General features: G+C 42.0%; 1 protein-coding gene across 2 annotated transcripts in view; it reads left to right on the top strand.

The window, feature by feature from the left end:
• Window positions 1-15,014, top strand: part of dnmt1 (DNA (cytosine-5-)-methyltransferase 1) — a 55,942-nt gene extending 40,928 nt beyond the window's left edge. For both annotated transcript variants that reach the window (XM_039770364.1, XM_039770365.1), the window contains 11 exons: window positions 1,028-1,118; window positions 2,039-2,164; window positions 2,553-2,835; window positions 2,943-3,084; window positions 5,387-5,553; window positions 7,573-7,750; window positions 7,882-8,077; window positions 8,214-8,377; window positions 9,796-9,912; window positions 11,548-11,638; window positions 14,665-15,014. In XM_039770364.1, the coding sequence (XP_039626298.1) occupies window positions 1,028-1,118; window positions 2,039-2,164; window positions 2,553-2,835; window positions 2,943-3,084; window positions 5,387-5,553; window positions 7,573-7,750; window positions 7,882-8,077; window positions 8,214-8,377; window positions 9,796-9,912; window positions 11,548-11,638; window positions 14,665-14,702 (1,593 nt within the window). In that variant the 3' untranslated portion in view covers window positions 14,703-15,014. The remainder of the gene's footprint in view (window positions 1-1,027; window positions 1,119-2,038; window positions 2,165-2,552; window positions 2,836-2,942; window positions 3,085-5,386; window positions 5,554-7,572; window positions 7,751-7,881; window positions 8,078-8,213; window positions 8,378-9,795; window positions 9,913-11,547; window positions 11,639-14,664) is intronic.
• Window positions 15,015-17,674: the final 2,660 nt, after the last annotated feature.

Raw genomic sequence — 17,674 nt, 5'->3', positions numbered from 1 at the left:
TCTCCCTCACTGTTAACATTATTAAAGCCCTCTAGACATGAAATAACACCCTTTAGTCAAAAGTTGAAACTGTGCTCCATGACAAGACAGAGATGACAGTTTTTTTTCTCACAATTAAAAGAATGCGAACATATCTTCTCTTCAAAGGAGCGCCGTCAGGAGCAGAGAATGTCAGAGAGAGAGAGCGAGATAAAAGCAAACAATCAAAAAATCAATACGTGCTTTTAAGTATGCCGAAGCACCGCAATAAAGCTGCATTTTGTAGAGGAGCATCCGTATCCTCTAGGCAAACAGCCTCTGTTCAAACAGCCCCTCAGTTCACACCCCCTCCGTCAGGCGCAGAGAATGTCGGAGAGGGTGAGAGAGAGAGGGAGAAAAGCAAAGAATCGAGCACCGCGCGGGAAGCATATCGCATATCATTGAGGAGTTTTAGTTAATACGTAATACATGCTCTGATTGGGTAGCTTCTTAGCCATCCGCCAATAGCGTCCCTTGTATGAAATCAAGTGGGCAAACAAACTGAGGAAGCATGTACCATAAACTGAAGGACCCATTGTCCGCAGAAAAATCCGGGATATATATTTAGATATGCTTACATTTAAAATCCGCGAAAGTCGAAGCGCAATATAGCGAGGGATTACTGTACACCAAAATAAGATGCTTCAAGTTCTAGTGTCATTTGTCCTCAGATTTTGGCTTTGCTTTATAATATGTTTGTTACAATACTAGCTCACAGCCTAACAATGAAAGAGTCTCAAACCATTTTTCGTGGCCCAAGGCTGTCCTTTTATTCTCTGAAACTAAAATGGACATTTTAGAATGGCTCTATAGAATACTGTATAGCAGCTCTTACACTCATTTGCTCATTTATCATTTGCTGTATGTTTTATGGTTAAAAATGAATGGGGGGGAGCGGGGCGTCATGCTTATTGAAAATATGTAAAGGATGATCATGTAATTTCCTTTTGGGGGGGAAAAACTGTACTAATATCCTTTCTCCTCTCTCTCTCTTGCCCCTTTCCTCAAGGCATATAATCCCAAGACCAAGAGCTTTGAAGACCCTCCAAACCATGCACGTAGTGCAGTTGGAAAGGGCAAGGGCAAAGGGAAAGGAAAAGGTATGTATCTGCAGTCCAGTTTGAGTGTATAATACATTTACTTGACAGTCCTACTAAAGCAACTTATAATCTCCCTTTAAAGACATCCTATGTTATTACAAATAGTATTCAACAATTCTGGCAAACAGCGGAGTCAATACAAACTCTGTTTTGAATGAAATAAAAACCTTGGGATATATTTCTTTAAATTTCAAAAGCAATCCCACCCATAGCTGTTTGCTATTCCTCACACCAATTGCAATTACTGTAAATTGAGAAGAATCTGTATCCCTTCAGTAATAAATGAGATTTTTATTTTCCACAAAGTTGACACTGCGGGGGGGAGGGGGGTTATGTACCCCTGGATGCCAAATACTTTAAGGAAATGTCAATTCACCCAAAACAAAGTGAAATTTTTAATGGAGCACTCTTTCTCTCCACCCACCCTAGCCCATATGCAAAGAGCATCACAATTACTGCACCACTGATCATTTTACACACTGCCAATGAACTGTAACAACTATTTTAAACAAATACTGCAACAATCTATTAAATGTATAAGGGGTAACTGACTCATCGATGAAATTCAGTAAATCGCCGAGCCATCTACACTTGTACTGGTTGCCTGCAAGCCAGTCTAGTGCAGCGGCTGAATCCCAGGGACAGTGATGCTGATTCGCAAGTGGGCAGCAGTGGTCACGAGCTGGCTTCTCAACGAACATATGGCACGGACTGATCAGCTCCAGCGTGCTGGCAAATTGCACTGGGAACCGACTATAGCTGGTTTCGGCAGTTTAAGGGTTATTTTGTTTGTTCTTCGCTTCACAACTGCTTTAATTACAACTCTGCCTGTTCGAGGATGACTGGTTTTGAGTGTGGATGTGAAGTTTTCAACCAAGATACAGATTTTATTTTTAATATCTACTTCCGACTCTCGATAGGGAAGGGGAAAGGAAAATCCTCAGCAGCAAGTGAGCCAGAGTCCCAGGAGCCAAAAGTGCCCCCATTGCGCTCTCTGGATGTGTTTTCTGGATGTGGGGGACTTTCCGAAGGATTCCATCAAGCAGGTAAGTTCAATTCTGAACGTGTGGTTATCCATATGCATGCTACAAAATAGCATTAACTCTTCAGTTATGTTCTCCCTCGATGAAACCAGTTATAGCCACTCTAACTGCACTGCTTCTTTTATGCCTCTGTCCGTCTCTTTCCTAATCCCACCCAATTTACATAAACCTCAGCCTATTTGGACAACCCCTGGCACTGGACATTGTGTACCTAATTGAAACAATTCAGCATAAATGGTAGATTTTTGGCCTGTTAGTACTTGGGTGCTCAAAAGCTCAGTTAGATATTTTTCTCTAATTTGATAACCCCTGATAAATTACCACACCTACATTGCTTATTGAATGCTATGTGCTATGCTCCTCACCCTTCTATTAACTGTCTGTCTTGTAGGTATTAGCAAAACAGAATGGGCAATTGAGATGTGGGATCCTGCTGCTCAGGCTTTCCGTCTGAATAATCCTGGCACTACCGTATTCACGGAGGACTGCAATGTGCTGCTCAAGCTGGTCATGGCTGGCGAACATTCCAACTCTCTAGGACAGAAGCTTCCTCAGAAAGGAGATGTTGAGATGCTGTGTGGCGGCCCTCCATGCCAAGGTTTTAGCGGAATGAACCGGTTCAATTCTCGTACCTATTCAAAGTTTAAAAACTCCCTAGTGGTGTCCTATCTCAGGTAAAAGGATTGGAATGGATCGAGTGAGTGAGGCCTGAAATAAGGATGATGTTTGTGGACTGGTTCCTGTAAACTTTTTTTTCTTTATGTACTTTGTTTTTTTGCAGTTACTGTGACTATTATAGGCCCAGGTTTTTCTTACTGGAAAACGTGAGGAACTTTGTGTCTTTTAAGCGTTCCATGGTATTAAAACTCACACTGAGGTGTCTTGTACGAATGGGTTACCAGTGCACCTTTGGAGTGCTGCAGGTAAGATATCTATTTAGATTAAATTCATTATTTGTTTCCTAGCCCAGTACTTAACAGTTACATTTTTTTTAGACTAAAAGCTGCTCCAGTAAGGGAGTACAGTAAAGGTCCCATTGTATTAGAAATTACACTTAAAGGCACAGTCTGTTACTTGGGCCATACTTTCCAGAATTTGCTCCACTGAATTCTGTAAGCTACTATCCAAAATTAATTTGCTGTGCAAGTTTAAAAACTATTCTGCCAGGTGTTGTAGCACACAGGTGTCTAACTCCAGTCCTGGTGGGCCACAGTGGCTGCAGGTTTTCATTCTGACCATCTTCATTATTGACCAGTTTTTGCTGCTAATTAACTTGACTCAGTCTCTTTTTAGTTGTCTCTTTCTTTAATTAGCAGCCAAACAATGAGACACAAAACAAGCCACCACATGACCACCTCACCTGCGCTCATCACACATTATCTATACTAATAAAAGGCAAAGCCCTGACTGACTTATTACTAATTCTCCATCTTCACGTGTAGGTAGAAGGCTGAAATTTGGCAGGCTCTTTCCTTACAGCTTACAAAAATTAGGCAGGTTTTATTTCAAAATTCTACACGTAAACAGTCATAACTGGAACCTACTTATGTACATATATACCAACCATAGCCTGCAGCTCAGTCGCTGTGTGAGGCAGAGTTGCTTCCCTCATCGTCTCCCACGTAATTGAGTGCCTGCCCATAAAAGGCCGTCCGTCAGCGGCAATCCAATAGAAACACTCTGCCGCTAAATATTCGCGGGTGAAGGACTGTGCTTATGCAGACGAAGATGAGATAGTCAGGGATAGACTGCTGTTTGGCACATACTCCGAAAGTGCGAGAGAAACTTAAGTGCCGGGTCTGAGCTAACATTAAATAAAGCCGTGGACATCGCATGAGATAGCACAAGCACAGCTGAGAATCTTCGATGCATGTACTCCGAGCGGCTCACGTGAACTGACAAAAAACAAGAGCTCCAAAGAGTGCTGAACAAAAAACGCATTACACAATTGAGAAGGCAGCTGAAGAATATAAAGCGAGTGACACATACAAGCATATTCATAAGTGCAGCCACTGCGGAAACGAAGCACACGGTGGAAGAAGTCAATGTCCAGCTAAAGGAAGACAGTGTTTTAAAAAAAAAAAAAACCCTGTGCATGTAGTGTGTGATGTCTCAAAGAGGAAGACGAGCTGTTTGTTGATGCAGTAAGAAAGGAATCGATGAATGAAACCTGTTATTTTTACAACGGTTGACATACACAATGTAACTTGAACACAACACGTCCTCCAAATACAAACCTGATTGAAAGAAGAAATGATAATCAAATCCTTGATGACAGCAACACTCGTAACAGTGACAAAACAATTACATTGACAATCATGTTACGTTATTTTTAAAATGTTTCCTTTTCTTTTTCATTACTACTTTAACACACTACTTCTCCGCTGTGAAGCGCGGGTATTTTGCTAGTCCAAAAATAAAGGAAGGTGAAGGTCTCGGTAAGGTTGATCTCTCAGGTCACCAAAACGTCTTGACGATGTTCTCAGAAAAAACAGAAAAATCAACAGTTTTGGAAATGTCTGCTGTGGCAAACTGAGAATAGCAACAAGCCATTGAATTAAATAACCGGTTTAACAGCACGAATAGGCTCCTGATTAAGAAAGTGATTGGAGTGAAATTGTTTTAGCTGGTCATCTGTTGGCTCATTTCACATTTCATTTCATTTCGGCTGCCATTTAATGAAGAAAGGAATCCATTCAGGGGACTGAATCCTTAAAATCAGGGCTATTTAAAATGAAGGGAAGAGTTCATTAGCAGTGAAAATTGGTCATTGATTAGGAAAAGGGTTAGAATGAAAACCTGCGGCCCTCCAGGCCTGGAGTGTGACACCCCTGCTCTAGAAAGTACTCTGGTTTTACAAAAATGCTGCAGATGCCGCCATTTTGTCAAGTTTTCATTTTATGAGACGTTCAAAATTATTTTGAACTCTGTTTATTAAGAATTTCAACAACAAATTGCATCACTTTTCTACATAGTCGCATTCCTTTTGCGGTACAAGTTTCCCAGCGTTGTACCAGCTTTTTTTAAAGTTTTTTGCCTTCAGATTCCAACGAAAATATAAGTGCGGAAACTTTTTGAACATCCCTCATGTATACAAAAACTTGTGGATTTTCTGAAATATTTAGTTTTCATTCTCCCTAAAAGCCTAACCTAATTTGTTCTCTACACTACTTATTTTAAAGTCTGATCTGTTGCTTTGATTCTTTGCTCCTTGGCATCTTGCAGGCAGGGCAGTATGGAGTAGCACAGACTCGTCGGCGAGCTATTATCCTGGCTGCTGCACCTGGAGAGAAACTTCCTCGGTATCCAGAGCCTCTCCATGTATTCGCACCTCGTGCCTGCTCCCTTAGTGTTGCTGTGGATGACAAAAAATATGTCAGTAATGTCACAAGGTAAGAGTGCTAGACTGGGTTTAAGAGGAAAGTGAGTTTGAATCAGCTAGAGTCATTTTATCGTACTTTGACGTGTGTGTGTGTGTTCATACAAGTGTTTTGTGGCTGCCATGAAGTGACCGTCCGGTTTAATAGAATTGTCATTGCGTTTTCACCAGGCCCCATGGCACAGCTTATTTTTTTTTACCCATATAGATGCAGAACTGGTTTCTACTTGTCACCACCCCCAATACTGAGACTGTGTTCTTCTCATATGTATTCTTAATGTTTGAATAATGGCACTTCTGGAATTTGCCGTTAAGATGCAGGTTGTTTGCCTGGACAGAACTGTATTGTCCTGCTGTACTTGCCCTAATGAAAAAGGATTGCTAAGCACTGTTTTAGCCAATTAGCCACATTAACACCATTCCATTTGCCAAACTATCGGATGGATGATAAATGCAGCATTTATAAAGTGTTTTGAATGATACTGGTAATAATTGAAACTGCTATAAGACCAATGCACAGATAACAACAACAACATTTATTTATATAGCACATTTTCATACAAAAAATGTAGCTCAAAGTGCTTTACATAATGAAGAATTGTAAAATAAGAGACACAGTAAGAAAATAAAATAAAATAAGTCAACATTAATTAACATAGAATAAGAGTAAGGTCCAATGGCCAGGGGGGAGAGAAAAAAAACAAAAAAAACTCCAGACGGCTGGAGAAAAAAAAATAGTCTGCAGGGATTCCAGGCCATGAGACCACCTGACCAAGTCCCCTCTGGGCAATCTACCTAACATAAATGAAACAGTCCTCTTTGTATTTATGGTTTTCATGGAAGGATTTGATGATGATGATCACGTGGACTTCTGGCTTTTAGTCCATCGATGCTGGGGCATCATGGTGCTTTGTGTAGGTTGGTGGTGGCGCAGGCCGCCACCACAGAGAAACCGGAAAAAGAAACAGAAGAGAGAGTAGGGGTCAGTACTGATTTTAGAGCCACCATGAATAGTTGTTATGATGTAAGTATAAGATAAGTATTGTCAACCTTGTCAAAAGTAGGACTAGATGTCTTGTTGAACTTTTAACACCCTCTTCTCACTACTTTGTAGACCAACCATGTATATTTTGTCAAGTATAGGGAATGACAAACATAACATTCTCAAGCCCATTAAATCCAATTCATGGTCATGAGAGGAGGTGATATTTCCTTTATCCAGTCCTGGCAGAAACCAACACTAAATGGGGCACTAATCTGTTGTATGGTTCACCAACACACAGCCCCCATATTCACTCCAGTCCAGTTTTAGAGCAAGTCTTTAAGATGTGGGAGAGAATATTGCACATGGGAGGAGCGTGCAAGCTACGTGTGTGTGTGGGAGATGACCCAACGCAGGATGTGACTGCAAGGTCCTCCACTTGTGAAGCAACCATGCTGATTGTGCCACTGTACCTGCATGGTGGTGGGCATCATACATGTCTAGTAATGAAACATGAGCATTTGACAGTTAACTCTTCTAATATTTTACTCGAATTACAAAATGTCTCTCACTACTTCAGTTGTAGCAGGACTTCTAATATACTTGCAGCAAAAATTATTTTTTTTGTATACATTTCTTTTGAGAGCTTCTGAGTTATAACCTGGGAGGGTAAAAAAAAAAAAAATCGCATTTGCTTCTATAGTGGCCATACGTTTTCATGGTCTTTCATCTTAATTTGATTCATTAGGTAGGGACAGAATTTAGAATTTGCACAAAGGCCAATAAGTGAATGTTCAGGTAACATCCTGCCCCCAAAGTGATAACCTTTAAAAAGTCGTGCTTGATTAGATCCAGTATGCCATTTAAATGCCAGAGTACAAATAGGAACTGGATGTAAACTGTTAATTTTTTTTTTTTATGGGTAAATTAAAGGAGTAGACCGATGTGGAGGAACACCAGAAGCCCTTTTTTTCTTTTCTTGATACAATACTTGTCATTGGCCTTGTCACCGGGGCCTGCTTATTAATTGACTTTTTTTGTCTCCTTCAGATTAAACTCTGCTCCGTTTAGGACCATTACAGTACGAGACACGATGTCTGATCTCCCAGAGATCCGAAACGGAGCCTCTGCCCTGGAAATTTCCTATAATGGAGAACCTCAGTCTTGGTTCCAGAGGCAGATAAGGGGATCCCAGTATCAGCCAATTTTGCGTGACCACATCTGTAAGGTAGAGCTACAATTTCATTCATTTTATTTTTATTTATTGATTATGAGCCTCTTCTAGTTTTTCCAAGTCTCTTGGTCATACTTGGGGGTTTTTTTTTTTTTTTACTAATTTGGTGTTTGCAACTTTTTCAGGATATGAGTGCCCTTGTTGCTGCTCGAATGAGGCACATTCCCTTGGCTCCAGGCTCTGACTGGCGTGACCTTCCAAATATTGAGGTTCGTCTGTCTGATGGCACAACCACCAAGAAACTGCGCTACACACACCAGGACAAAAAGAATGGCCGTAGCGGCACCGGGGCACTTAGAGGAGTCTGTGCTTGTGCTGGTGGTGAGTGAGCTTAAGTTGCATGAATTTTATGTTGGTTAAATGTAAATCATGTTTTATCTTGTGTGATGAGTGCGGTGTGGGGACTTCCTCCCACTAAAAGTACTGAGCTTTCGAATTGCTGTTTTTCCTGGTTTAGGGAAACCCTGTGATCCAGCAGACCGGCAGTTCAACACATTGATCCCCTGGTGTTTGCCACACACTGGCAACCGGCACAACCACTGGGCGGGTCTTTATGGCAGACTGGAATGGGATGGCTTCTTCAGCACAACAGTCACTAACCCTGAGCCTATGGGCAAGCAGGTAGAGTTGCTTTGGACCATAAAGTTTAATTGTTACATGCAAGACCAGTGAGTTCCAGAGCCAGTAAAACCGCAGCATTCTGGAACCAACATGACACACAACGTGTGTGTGTGTGTGAGAGAGTGTATGGCTTAATTTTAATAATTCAGAATTTTTATGTCTACGTGTTGTCTTCGTTAGAGGTTAATTTGTTCTACATTCATGAATTGTTGGTTGAAACCTTTGCTTGCACTCCTTCCCTTTTTAGTCAACTTTGAGAACTACCCTGTTGGGATATTGTTTTGAATGATTCAAAATGCTGCCAAGTTGTCTTCCCATGTTGGGATAAACCAGAAAAATGAAGTAGCTTTTTACTAAATGATTGGCTTTAAGCCCTGCATATCTGAAATGGCCCTTAAACACGGTCCTTTTCAAGCAATACAGTTTTTTTTAGTGGGCACAATTTCTTTGACTTTTTTTTTTTTACATGTCTACATATGGTAATTTTTCAGTCATTTATTGCAAATGACGCTGCTACTCTAATGCTTCAGTGTCTGCTTCTACAGTCTTGAGGGTTCTAGATCTTATCTGTTGTTCATGACAAATGTGTCCTTTTCAGCAAGTGAGCCGGTGTGTTTATCTGTATTTGAAAATGAAGACCTACATCTTGTTCAGAAGCGGCTCCGCCATTCTTCCACAAACCTATGTTTTTCCTTGGGTCCTATCAATGTAAACGTCTCGATTCTCTGCCATGGTGCCCATTTGGTGTGCGGTATTCTCTTTAAATCCAGACGGCTTGAACAAGGATTAAATGTTTCAGGCTTGATGAGGAGTCACACTCGGGAGGAAGTACAACGCGGAATGTTTTTTGGCCGTTTCAATTGGGGATTCAACTCCATGCTGAATGTGCCGAGCTTGTAATGAAGAACAAAGTTATTGCCTCATTGAGTTTCCTGAAGTGTTTGCCACCTTCTCCTCCAAGAATGATTGTGCCTTTTTAATCTTCTAGGCTTAAAATGGAGACCTTCTGGTCCTACTCTCTATGGCTGAGGGCATTTATTTATTTACTAGGGGCTCTGCCCCCCCTGCTCGCTTCGCTTGCCAACCCCCAGGTTTGGTTAACCGGATATACAATTTAAAGAGATTTTCATTCATTTTTATTTTTTGATATTTTCCAGTGAAAAAGCTGTAGTGAATGAGTTATTCGACCCCCAACCACTGCTAATGCCGTGCTGCGTGATCTGCATGTTGTGCGGCGCGACGATCATTTAAAAGCCTGTACAGCAGCTGTCCTTTTTGTCTCACTTTGTCTTGTGGGGACGTCAAAGTGTCTTCTGAGAAGATCACATCTCCCTCCTAAGATTTTATTTGTGTGTGTGTGTACAAACCGAATTGTTTGTATTTATACATGAAATTTGTTGGTTTTTTTCCATATCCAGGGCAGAGTTCTGCATCCAGAGCAGCACAGAGTTGTGAGTGTGAGAGAGTGTTCCCGATCTCAGGGATTCCCAGACACCTATAGGTTCTTTGGCAACATCCTTGACAAACACAGACAGGTAAGAATCTAGAAAGAACTATTGGATGTATACGTTCCTTAATCTTGACCCCCCATTACCTGAAAAGGTGTAAACTTTGACAAGACTAATAACTAAGGCTAATACAGTCATGCAGAAAGAGTGGACTTGAGGTTTGCAACTCGTGTAAACCATCCCTTTGGTCCGCTTTTATTTTGAAGTTTTGTGTTTTCGTGGTTCATCACCTACTATCTTTGTTCAGGATGCTGGGTTTTGCATATGTGGTTAAGCTCAAATGATAAACGCCTACTGATCTGTAGATCTGATAGTGCAGTATCTTTTCAGTCAAGTGGTTCAGATCACCATCACAGGAGGTTTATAAATCTCTCAAGAGTGCAGTGCAAAGCGCACAAGTCGGATGTGTTACCGACTCTGGGGAGAGAGTAAAAATGACAAAGAATCGGACTAACATTGAACAATATTAGAGAATCAGTCATAAAAGAAACCGTTTCATGGGGTGTGGTATTTTTTTCCATAACGTGGACATTTTAAGATTTGATCTTAAACAGTATCTTTCATTAAAGGTAATGCGAGGGGAATGTCATTTTGCAATATTCAATAAAAATGTACAAATATGCTGTTTTTGTTTATAGAAAAGGTAAATACATGTTATGCTATAATAGCTAGTACTGTACATAATGGGGAAACCAAGTAAGTGTTTCCTATAACAGACTAGCACTCTCTGACATTGACTAGGAGACCACGTTTTCCACTCCTTGCAGAATTCTTTCAGCTGTTCAGTTTGAGGGCTGTCCTGTGAGCCCAGCCCATTCCAAATGCCCCCCATCACATGTTGTAAAGTCCACTTTTGGTTGAGTTTCATTCTTCTGACCGAAGATCTCACAAGCATCCTCTAGTACAATGAAGAACTCCTAGTGGATTCTATGATGGTGAGCTGCCTGGGCCCTAAAGCACGTCTAAACCATTGCCATTTCCATCACTGTGCTTTACAGTTGGTGTTGGGTTCTTCTAGTCAAGTGCAGTCTTTGGTTTTTACCAAATGAGTCTTATTTGGCCACAGTACCAGAACTTTCTTTGCTTCATCCGTCCAGAGCGCATTGTTCCAGCAGTCTAGGAATTCCTGGACAAACTAGTCTTGGCCTGATGTTCTTTCTGGCACACTTCCCATGTTGTTGATCTAATTTGTGAAGACTCTTCAAATAGTAGATTTTGTGCACTTTGACATCCGCAATGGTGAGAGATACCTGTAGGTCCTGTGATGAAGTGATGGGATTCTTAGACATTCAGCCTCTTGTATTCTTCTCTCAAGCTGAACTTGCGGGGCTGGCCTGAATAAGTTTGATCATTCTGAATCCTACTCCTCTTTTGGATGATCTTCTGGAAAGTGGAATGACTTCCAATAGTTTGAAGCTCTTTGTTCCTTTCCAGACTCTTCTGCATCTCTTAATCTTCTTTCTCAAGGCCTCAGAGAGCTCTTTGGATCTATACATGGCGATAACACACTTCAATTCGAGAAAACAAAGCTAGATATCTGAGGTTTACAGAAGACCAGTTCCTCCAAGATCCTCTCTAATGATATTCTAACCATTTGCACCTGATTTTTAATTTGTGAACATTTCTGAATTTCCATGTTTAAGGCTTCGTTCCTCTTTACAGGTTGGGAATGCTGTTCCCCCTCCTCTTGCTAAAGCGATTGGTCAGGAAATCAAACAGTGCCTGCTGGAAAAGATGAAAGAGGAGCAGACGGGTAAGCTACTAGCACCGTGTGTAGACATTTTATTAGATTTCTGTACAAACGGGTGAACAGAATTTGGGTTGGGCAGGGGGTTTTGTTTCTTGTACCTACTTTTCCGAGTCAGTGCCGTGATCTGCAGGTCTTGGAATATAAAGCACGGGTGTCAAACTCAATTTATTGAAGCCCAGAAAACACTTTACAGCCAGTATGGTGTATGAATCTCCCACCTGATTTTCTTTACAAACTAGACGCCTGCACCTCTCTCTGTTCATCACAATTACATATCCTGACACACCTCTCTCTCTCTGTTGTTACTGGCCTCCATCTTGATAAGCTATTTCTTGGATATTACAGCAGGTTAGGAAAGCTACCAGCATCCACAGGGCTGAAAGCGGCATTGAGTGGGAGTTTTTTGGGGGTGTTGGCACGCCAAGTCAGGTGGGAGTAGCAGTCCAAACGCCAGTAAAGTTGCAGTTGCAATGTATTTTGCAGGAGTTATTTTGCTGTGTCACTTGACCACAGTGTAAATGGGCTGTTGGTGGATCACACTGACAACATACGGAGTTGGTCTGAAAGGTATAGTAATCACAAATGCAAACGTCTTTCTATCCACATACAATAATCAAGTCACCGGAAAAGGTAAAAGAATCGCATAGGGCGGCGACTCATCTGGTAAGCCACAAAGAAGCGTGGTCATCCTAACGCCTGTTCACCCACTCTTAGTCGCCCCACTCACTTTTTTTAAAGCTGAAATCAAGCTGCAATCGTCTTAAGACCGTCAAATCTTCGCCATCATGCTGAAACACTGACGTTCTCTATGGCATGAAGGCATGTCACCTTTTTGTTTGGGGTCATTAAGAGCTGCCAGTCACCATTCTAAGTACAGGTTAGTAGCCTCTGGAGATTCATTTCATTGCAAGGGATAAATGTAAATTATATACAGTGTCAAAAACGCAAAGGGAGTGCAGAAAACGATTTGGGGATCCACCCCATATATTATAACACACAGTGCAGAACAAATGGCTCCAGGGTACTCTCTGGTTACGCATCCAAAAAGGGACAAACTAAGGAGGAAAGGTGCTGGGTTCTTATAGAGGCAGGGGAGGAAGAGGTGGGTCTAAAATCAAAGAGCAGGAAATGATGTCGATGGGAGGTGTGGCTAGAAAAAGGGGTACAGGAACTGGAGGAAGCGCTAGGTTGATTTCTCCTTGGGTGATCTGCAGAAGATAAGAGAGGTTAGTGCACTTCATCAAAGCCTGCTCTCGTATCTTGACCTCCGTTAAGCACTTAGTTGCCCTCCTAAGCGCACATGTGAGACCACGGGTACAATTTATAGACTGCTCAAAAAAAAATTAAAGGATCACTTTTTAATGACTATAGCATCAATTCAGTGAAACTTGTGGGCTATTGATCTGGTCAGTTAAGTAGCAGAGGGGCTTGTTAATCAGTTGGTGTGTTAGAGGGGCAGCAATGAGATGACCCCAGAACAGGAATGAATGGTTTAACATGTGGAGGAGGCCACTGACATTTGTCCCTCCTCTACAGTCAGTGTCACTACTGGTAGCATGAGGCCATACCTGGACCCTACAGAGGTGGCACAAACAGTCCAACTTCTCCAGTATGGCAGGCACATCAATACATGCCATTGCCAGAAGGTTTGCTGTGTCCCCCAGCCCACTCAAGGGCATGGAGGAGATTCCAGGAGACGGGCAGTTACTCTAGGAGAACTGGACAGGGCCCTTCGTAGAAGGTCCTTAACCCATCAGCAGGACTGGCATCTGCTCCTTTGGGCAATGAACAGATGAGCACGGCCAGAGCCTACAAAATGACCTCCAGCAGGCAGGCCACTGTTGTGAATGTCTCTGACCAAACAATCAGAAACTGACTTCATGAGGGTGGCCTGAGGGCCCGATGTCCTCTAGCGGGCACCGTGGAGCTCGATTGGAATTTGTCATAGAACACCAGAATTGGCAGGTCCACCACTGGCACCCTGTGCTTTTCACAGATGAGAGCAGGTTCACCCTGAACACATGTGACCAGACGTGAAAGGGTCTGGAGAAGCCATGGAGAACATTATGCTGCCTGTAACATGTTCATCATGACCAGTTTGGTGGGGAGTCGGTGATGGTCAGTCTGGGGAGACGTATCTATGGAGGGACACACCTATCTCTACAGGCTAGACAACGGCACCTTGACAGCCATTAGGGTTCGACAATGGGTCCAAGGATTTCATCCCGATACCTATGCTGGTGCAGTGGCTCCTGGGTTCCTCCTGGTGTAGGTAATGCTCAGCCTCATATGGTATGAGGATAGGAACTGATACCATTGACTGCCAGCCCACGCTCACTCACCTGACCTAAATCTAATAACGCCTCTTGGACATTGTTTAGGTCCAGATCTGGGAGGAGATCCCCCTGGACACCATCCGTCGTCTCATTAGGACGTTGTCCGAGGCTTGCATTACAAGCACGTGGGGGCCATACAAACTACTGAGTACGATTTGGAGTTGCTGCAATGAAATTTCGGCAAAATGGACTCGCTGAATTTGATTTTCGGGGTGTGTCTGAATTCAGCCCACTCAGCCGGTTGATCATTTTTCATTTCCATCCTTTCGTTCCTGACGCATCACCATATCAGTCCACAGCAGTAGAGACAGCCAGCAGGATTCCAGCCCATTGATCTGTTGTGTGCTCAAAAAAATTAAACAAACACTTTGAGAAGTTCATCTAGAAAACGCATGGGGGTCTTTGACAATCTAGTGGTCATCACAGGCTGTATGCACCATGTTTTTATTAATGACTATGAAGGCTGCCTTTAAAAAGAGCCACAGGCTTTGGGTTTGACACCCCTGATGTAAATTGTACCCTTCTAGATGTTGAGATGTAGACTTCACCTGATTATGGTGTGCGTTTCTCTGTCCCTTTTTGGGATTCTTTCCTTTGTCTCTGTATTGAGGTGAAATTTTTTGTGATTCTTTTTTGTTCAAGTTCTCCTTCCATGTTCCGATTTGTAACCAATTGTGTGTTTTTTCTGGACAGAGACTCTGAAACAGGAAAAGATGGAGACCACAGACTGATTTGACCCTGCTGCCCACCTCTACCTTAGGGCACTTCGCACAGCACTAAAGCCCTCTGATGGACCGAGATCTTTAATGACTATCGTTCATGAAATATTGTGTGCAGTTTATTTTTAAAATTGCCATTCACAACATATCATTGTTCAGCCATTTGAAATTGGTCCCATGTGTGCAGTGATAACGTGACTCTTCATGTGATTTTAAATTGACTTGTATTTGAGCAGCTCCATTTTATGTAAATGGAAAGTTCTATGTAGGTTTTTATATGTTGTAATATTTTAAGTAAAGCTCTTATTAAATGGTATCCATCTATTCCTCTTGTCCTGTAGAAAGTCAGTCGCCATTCTTTAACACCTCTCTCTCCTCCTTTTTAATGCTTGTTCCTTTAGCATGCCGAAAATCTTTTCTAGCCGGTACTTTAGAAGAACAAGGAGTTGAACGCTTGAGTGCGTCAAATGGAAATCCGCATGGAGTTGTCACATTATGAATGAAGACACGAGCAGGGTGACGTACCAGTGATACCTTCTCAGTCCTGCTGCTCCCTCCTGACCCAATTCAGGTCTTCAGGTACTGTGTATGCACTGTAGTCTGTGAGAAAGTTGAGTGGATTGCCATGTTAAAGTAAGGGGGGGGGGGACAAGTTGATTCGTATGCATAGTATGGGATTTTTAGAGTTTTAAGCATTCATGTTCATCCTGTTCAGTCTTTACTGGTGTCCTAATTGACATTCGAAGTCTCTTGAGTCCTTAAATTTATTTTTTAGTACTATTCCAAGAGGGCAATTTTGCCTCCACTAGTCCATTCTAAGGTGACATCACCACTGGTTGGCCAACCACAGAGTAGGGCAGGGATATCAAACGCAGACCTTGGAGGGCCGCGGTGGTGGCAGGTTTTCATCCTAACCCTTTTTCCTTAATTGGTGACCAGTTTTCGCTGCTCCTTTTTCAATCATTTTTTTAAGGATTCAGTCCTCTGAATTGATTTGTTTCTTCATTAAATGGCAGCCAATCAGATGAGATGTGAAGCGAGCCAACGGATGACCAGCAAAACTGGAACGTCAAACTCCAGCCAGTGTTCTCTCTCCAGCCAGTGTCTTCATGAAAAGCCGATTCCTTCTGTTAATTAAACCCGTTCTTTAATTCCCTGGCCTCTTGCTGCTCTCATTCTGCCACAGCAGACGTTTCCAAATTGGTGATGCTTTTCCGTTTTTTTCTAATAACGCCGTCAATGTTTTGGTGACCGGAGCGATCAACCTTACTGAGACCTTCCTTTTATTTTCAGATATTGTGCGGTGGGCACAGGTGAGCTGGTCACATGGCGGCTTGTTTTGTGTCCCCTTATTGTTTGGCTGCTAATTTTTAAGGAAAAATCGGCAACTAAGGGGCCCGAGTCAGGCTTATTATTATAAGAAAGGCAAAAAGTTAATTGGCAGCAAAAACTGTTCACTAATGAAGATTGAAAACCTGTGGCCCACCAGAACTGGAGTTGGACTCCTCCTGGTCTGGGGGATTTGTGGGAAGACCCCAAAAAATAAGTCGTGCTCAAGAAAAACAAGCAATGCAATGACAGCCAATTGAAAGTCGTGTATTTGAATAATGCGTCGCCTTGATGAGAACGAAACAAACGTGGTAATGTAAGTCGTCGTTGTCGCGCACAGCAGCACAGAATTCTGGGAAATTTCTTATTTTCATGACCTACCAACATGCAATGAGAAAGCAGTGTGTAGAAACATACAATTGCTCAGGGTTTTGTTTTTTTAAATAGAAAATGTCAGCATTTTTCTGAATTTAAATAGTTCTACCAATGTAGATATGAAAGGCACTATATAATAGATAGATAGGTAGATATGAAAGACACTATATGACAGAGATAGATAGATAGATATGAAAGGCACTATATAACAGAGATAGATAGATACTTTATTAATCCCAAGGGGAAATTCACATACTCCAGCAGCAGTATACTGATACAAAGAAACAATATTAAATTAAATAGTAATACAAATGAAAAAAAAAAAAATTAAAATAAAATTAATGTTCGCATTTACTCCCCCGGGTGGAATTGAAGAGTCTCATAGTGTGGGGTCTCCTCAGTCTGTCATTGCAGCAGGACGGTGACAGCAGTCTGTCGCTGAAGCTGCTCCTCTGTCTGGAGATGATGTGATGATGCTTGGTATGTATGCAGTGACTGGAGAGATGCAAATTGTGGTAGAAATTTAACATATTAAAGAAAAACCACCTCTGACGGGACAAATCGGTAATTGAGGAGGAGAAAAGCTGTTCATATAATATTATGAAAAAAAAAAATGCAGAGTCTGTCTGTCTGTCTGCTTTTCACGAGAGAGCTACTTAACAAATTTAGATTGGGTGTCGTTTTCTTTTCTAGAATTTGAACGTTCCAGTTGAATTTGCGACTTCTCATTGAGCTACCCTTCTGTATAATGTGATACTATCCGTATGTATGCTGTCCGCGTCAATACCTCGACTCAATACAAGTTAGAACCACGAAATGGGACTCGCCTCTGTAGTTAGCCAATCATGCAATACTGCGTCCGTGTTTGCCACGTGATGTTCTAAGAATGTTCGAATGCTTCAGTGACGCCGCTGGACGGCCGAGTATAGTAAGTCGGTGTTGGTTCGAGCAGATAACAGTAAGTTCAGTTGGTTTTTTGGAACGTTGGTTTGGTGGAGCGGACTTTCCAGGACTAACATCGTTGACTGACTTAAACCCTTCGACAGCTCCGGAACCGTAAGTAATTTAGAACGTATCGCCATTTGCTTGGTACGTCGAAATCTATCTTTGGGCGGTTCGGTTTTGGCATCCGTCCTTCTGACATCTATTGGCAAACTGAGTAATGTGACGGCTGGGTATTAACAGCGGTCATTGTTTAAATTTTAGACGATCTCGGATCTAAAATGACCACGGCAACATAATTATTACTCCGACTCTGATTAGAGTCGTAAAATACGGTT

This window comes from Polypterus senegalus, chromosome 12 (assembly GCF_016835505.1).
Source record: "Polypterus senegalus isolate Bchr_013 chromosome 12, ASM1683550v1, whole genome shotgun sequence".
Lineage (NCBI taxonomy): Eukaryota > Metazoa > Chordata > Cladistia > Polypteriformes > Polypteridae > Polypterus > Polypterus senegalus.
This window is presented reverse-complemented; position numbering and strand designations above follow the sequence as displayed.